The sequence below is a fragment of the Pteropus vampyrus genome, unplaced genomic scaffold, assembly GCF_000151845.1.
Source record: "Pteropus vampyrus isolate Shadow unplaced genomic scaffold, Pvam_2.0 Scaffold100, whole genome shotgun sequence".
Classification (NCBI taxonomy): domain Eukaryota; kingdom Metazoa; phylum Chordata; class Mammalia; order Chiroptera; family Pteropodidae; genus Pteropus; species Pteropus vampyrus.
Genome location: NW_011888881.1, coordinates 1743848 through 1748811, shown reverse-complemented (window position 1 = coordinate 1748811; position 4964 = coordinate 1743848). Strand labels below are relative to the sequence as shown.

The following is a 4964-nucleotide window of genomic DNA, read 5'->3' as shown; positions in this document are numbered from 1 at the left end:
GTGACAGCAGACCCAAGACAAAACAGGTTGATAGAAAAAAATCCGCCTGTACCCCAAATCCACCTGTTCGACTTCCGACCCGTTATGCGGACAGAGGCAGCTCTCCGGCAGCAGGAGAGCAGCTGATTAGCACGCCACGTGGCCTACCTCCTCCCCCAGGCTTGCTGGGTCCTCCTGGTGACAGCGGGCCATTGCCAAAGCTGGTAAGGCTCTCTCTTCTTCCCGAAGGTCTGATGTTTCCATAGTAACGGTTGACCAAAATTTGCCTGAGCGCCTCACCCTTAATTCAAACAGGAGAATGAAATCAGGTTCTGAATTTAATGCACGACCGAGTGACTAATATTCAGAAAGCACAGGGGTACTCAGGTATCACTGGCTCAGTGTCACTCGGCGAGAAAACAAATGATTAATTTAAAAAAGCGTTTGGAAACTCTAAAAGTTAACTTCAATATTTTCTCGGCAAACTAGATCATAAAAAAGCAGAGATCTAGAATATCAACTGTCTGAAGTACTCTCTCACACAGTGATACAGACAAAACAGTCATTTTGCGGGGCAACTAACAATAGCGAAAGCAAACAAGAAAGCCCCTGTACGGTAAGCCAGTAAAAGTTGGACAAATTGAAGATCTTACAGGTCGCTTTCCACAAAGCCATATAAAAACGTTACTGAAGCACAGGGCTTATTCCCAGGATCCTATGAAAACATTAAGGTACCCTGAGTAAGAAAGTATAATCAAATGATAAGCTGAAAGCAAGGCTTTCTTACACAGAGTCGATGGGCCAAGTGGTGAAAAAAAAAACTATGCCATACAAAAGAAATTCGCGACCGACATCAGCTATGTCAATCAGAAAATAAGCATCGTGAAAGAAAGAACCCTTGCGATTTGCTTTGAAACATGGGAGGCGGGGAACAGGGAGGGGCACGGATGAGACCGGAGTGGGCATGAGTTGGTAGAGTCATGAATGAGGCTTCTCGAAACTCTTCTGATGCCGTTTGCATAGATTTGAATCGTTCCCTCACGAAAAGTTTAAAAACTATAAATATCAAAAGTAATTGTGGACGGGAGCTATAGTAGTAACTCCTTCCCACAACCGAAAAAGCACAAAACTTTGACTTGCTGTCTAAGCCCGGGGCGTTGGCGAAGCGGCACCAAGCAGCAGGATGTCCTCAGCTCTACCTGACTTGCAGTCACGCTCGGAGACTCCAGACCACCTCCCAGTCTGGAAGCTTCTAAGAGCCAGAGGCCGTGCGGATTCCCAGGGACAAAGCCGGAAGGCATGGCCTTCCTCTGGTCCCTCACGGAGAGGGGCGAGTGAGGAGCCTGGCAGAGAGGAAGGTGTCGAAACAGAGGTCTCTCAGCTGAGACTCCGCGGCCCTTCCGAGAGGCCTGCCACCCTGACGTGAGTCTTTAGAATTTTAAGCAACTTGTTAATAAGCTCCCAGAACAGGTCTGGAGATGTCCAGCTGCGGGAGGGGTGCCCTGAGGGCGGCGGGGAGGCCAGGGGTACCCCTTAAGGTCCCAGGACCACATTGCTAGGTTTTGTCTTTTATTAATCCATGCTGCTAGTCAAAGACTCCAGGGACAAACTGAGATGGGGTACACAGGAGAGGAGGGAGTCGGGGGTGGGCAAGGGGAGTACTAATTTTTAAATAAAAGTTCAGGGAATAAAAAAAGAAAATCTCAATTTCCCCCTCTCCATCTCCAACTCTTGCTGCAAAGGAGGGAGCTTCTATTGGCTCAGGAAATGCATTCGCTTCCTCGAGCAACTGCAAATTCAAAATTCTGACGGCGCTTCCAAAGGAGAGGCTGTTTGTGATGTTTCCAAGTGCTTTTTAAATAAACTGCTTCCAGAACAATATCCTTTAATGGCCTAGCAAACCACATCTTGGTCTAAAGACAACACTCTGGTCAAATCCTCCAAAGCCATCTCCGAAAGCACGGTGACTTAAAAGGATGACTTCATCAAAAGAATCACTAATTTCAAAGGAACATTCAAGAAAACCTATAAGAGAGAGGAAAAGGGGAAAGGAAACGTTACCTCCACATTGACTATAACAGGAGATTAAACGCAATTTCCCTTTTCACGCTCGTGAAGCATCTACCTGACGGTCTCTCAATGAGAAACAGACTCCGCGCTCCCACGAGAGGGAGGCTGGAGAAAACCTTCCTGACTCTCACTGGATCCCCGCGGCCCAGGGCAACACGGTTCGGGAGGCGGACGGCTGGTCTGACATGGGGAAGCTGCAGCCACAGCAGAAGGCCAGTGCGGCCGGCACAGCAGGGATCTGGGGTGTCACGGGGCTGAAGGGTCAGGGTGACTGTGACCAGCCCACACACACGCACGCCCTGCAGGGACAGCAGGCAGAACCTCAGCACGGCAGGTCCATGGGGGCGGGGCCGGAGCCACACAGACTTCCTGCTCCCCGCGGTTTGGAGGGGCGCGGGCGATCCCCCGGGCAGTCTGCCGTCAAGGAAGCAGGAGGTGAGGGAAGGGTCACGTGCCATCGGCAACATGCAGAGGTGAGGGACCGGCAGCTGGGCGCCGAAAACAAGTCACACAGGGGCTCGCAGAACCATTCTGCCAGTCCTTCCACAGAAAAAAACCCTCGCGGTTACCATGGCAACCGATGCATCCAATGGTGCCCTTTTCCCCATAACAGGATCTTATGAAATGTACTCATGGAAAACACACGCGCGCACGCGCACGCACACGCACACACACACCGCACACACTCCACTCCACAAACTTTTGTTTTTTTTCCCTCTTAATATAAGGTTTTGGCGCATATTCCTGTTACCTTCTCTACACAGACACACACACACACAACCCTGCAAGGGGAAAAAAAAACAGGTAGCATGTGGGATTTTTAAAAAACAAATCAAAACAACATGAGATTTATTCCTTTTCTGAAAGAAGACAGAATTTTTGGTAAAAGGGGACAGAAAAAGAAAACAGATAAGCATTATTCAAAGTTACGCAAACGCCTAATGTGAAAACTTAGGTTCGAGGAGAATTCTGCTTTCCTGAGGCAGTGGATTCATGCAGGGAACACTCGGATCTGCAGAGGGGAGCATTCCCGATCGCCCCGAAATAAACTCCTCAAGAGCACCGAGCTGTTCCTGGCGCGCCAGGCCAAGAGACCCGGCTGCAGAGAAGGGAGGAGAAAATGACCTCCGAAACGGTGTCACCCCCTCGCCTGTCGCGTCTGGCCACGTGACCCTTGTGAAAAGATACTGCTAGTTTTTTTTTCCAGCAGCTGACACCTACAGCGTGCAAACAAACATCAGATGTTTGTGTCTGGTAAGAAATTCCACACACGTCATCTCCCCTGAGACCGAGAAGAGGCGGCGTTTCATTCACACCGAGTGTCATGTTAAAACGCGGACGGGAAGTCACGAAACCAGGGGCCACCTTGCAGCTGGGGGCCTCCGAGTTTCGCTTCTACCGGTGAAACTGGTGGCTAACACCATGTGGGGAATGCAGGTGGGTGCCCCACGAGGCCCTCGGGTGTGAACAGTGCCACACGCAAAGCAGAGAAAAAGTGACCTTTTGGCTTCCTAAGTGCCAGCCACTGAGAAAGCCTGTGCTTCAGGAAAGGCCGCGGTCTCACGTGAGTGGTGGGCCTTTCGCACCTCCGTCGGCACTAGGGTGGGGCCTCGACTTAAAAATACCCTTCCTCTTCCTATCCGTGTCCACCAAACCACCGAAGCGTCTCCATTTGCAAGGGGGCAACAGTTGTGACAGCTGCCAGATCTTATGACAGTCCTGCGGCCGCTGTGCTGAGTGCTTCACAGCTCTGAAGAACGCTCCTAAGGGATGGAGACTGTCACTGACCCCACGTCATGATAGGAGAAACGGGGGCCCAGGGGGGTGGACTAACCTGCCCGCATGTCATGGGCAGGGCCTGGCAAAGGGGCACTAGAACCCGCCTCTAACTCCGCAGCTCGTGCGCCCAGGCAGTGGTCAGTGCCGTGTCTCCGGGAGCTTAGGGCACGAGGGAGCAGCTACTTCTGACACCTAGGGCAGGCGAGGACAGAAAGTCCACGAGTGCCAGGTGTCCCTGGTCCCTGAACTGTGGCACATGAGGGATGCTGGAGGGAAGGGCTAAGGGCCAACTTCTAGGGAGCTACTCTCTGGTCAGCACCTGTGAGGAAATCACGAGAGCACACGGGGTTCGGGACGGGGCTGGGCTGGGCTGGGCAGGGGCCGGGCTGTGGGCGCGGAGCTCCCGGCCACCCACTCATCTTGCACTTACATCCTCCAGGACACTGACGGCCACATCGCCGAGGTCTTCGCAATGACTGCTCATTTCCTATCCCCCCGACCTCGCTTCACCTCTCCGAATGTTCCCTAACTTGTGACGGGGGGGACGAAGGCCCTGTCCCTGGGTCTCTGTCGGCAGTAACGAAGCTGACGGGGTAACGCGTGGAGAAGTCTTAGCACGGCAATCGGCACACGATAATTCAGCACGCAGAAAACCGGGCCGTCTGCTTTTCCCAAAAATGGGCAAGCGAGACGGGTGGTCAGCGTGCCGGTGACGTGCACGGCCTGCTGGAGGACGGCCTGGCAACCCTGCCGTCTGGCCTAGACTCCCCTTCCAGGAACCTCTCCAGAGACACACACTTGTTCACTTCCTGTCGAAGGGCGTCATTACGAACCACTCGGGCATCTGTGGAGCGTTAGGCAGCTGTTGACTTTCGGAGATTTTCAGAGTGTGCTCGGGTGTGACCACGCGTGACAGGACTCGCACGCCGGGAGCAGTCCCGCGGACGGCGAGCACGCGTGGTGGCGCGCACCCTCATGTGTGCGGGGGGTTGGGCGCACGGAAACAGCTCATCGCTGGCGCTCGTGCCCATGAGCATCTCGGTCGTTACGCTTTTAACATAAATCACGCGTAATGATCGTCAGTTACTCACAGAGAAAAGAAGAAGAAAACTAAGAAAATCTCCAGCACAGAAGAG

The 4964-nt window shown here is 52.9% G+C and overlaps 1 protein-coding gene across 1 annotated transcript in view; it reads right to left on the bottom strand.

The window, feature by feature from the left end:
- ITPR1 (inositol 1,4,5-trisphosphate receptor type 1) overlaps positions 1–4964 on the bottom strand; it is a 197026-nt gene that overhangs the window by 103098 nt on the left and 88964 nt on the right. Inside the window, exons 38-40 of the mRNA XM_023533300.1 lie at positions 2181–2348; positions 1179–1322; positions 148–280 (exon numbers count right to left, since the gene is read on the bottom strand). Coding sequence (XP_023389068.1) covers positions 148–280; positions 1179–1322; positions 2181–2348 — 445 coding nt within the window. The remainder of the gene's footprint in view (positions 1–147; positions 281–1178; positions 1323–2180; positions 2349–4964) is intronic.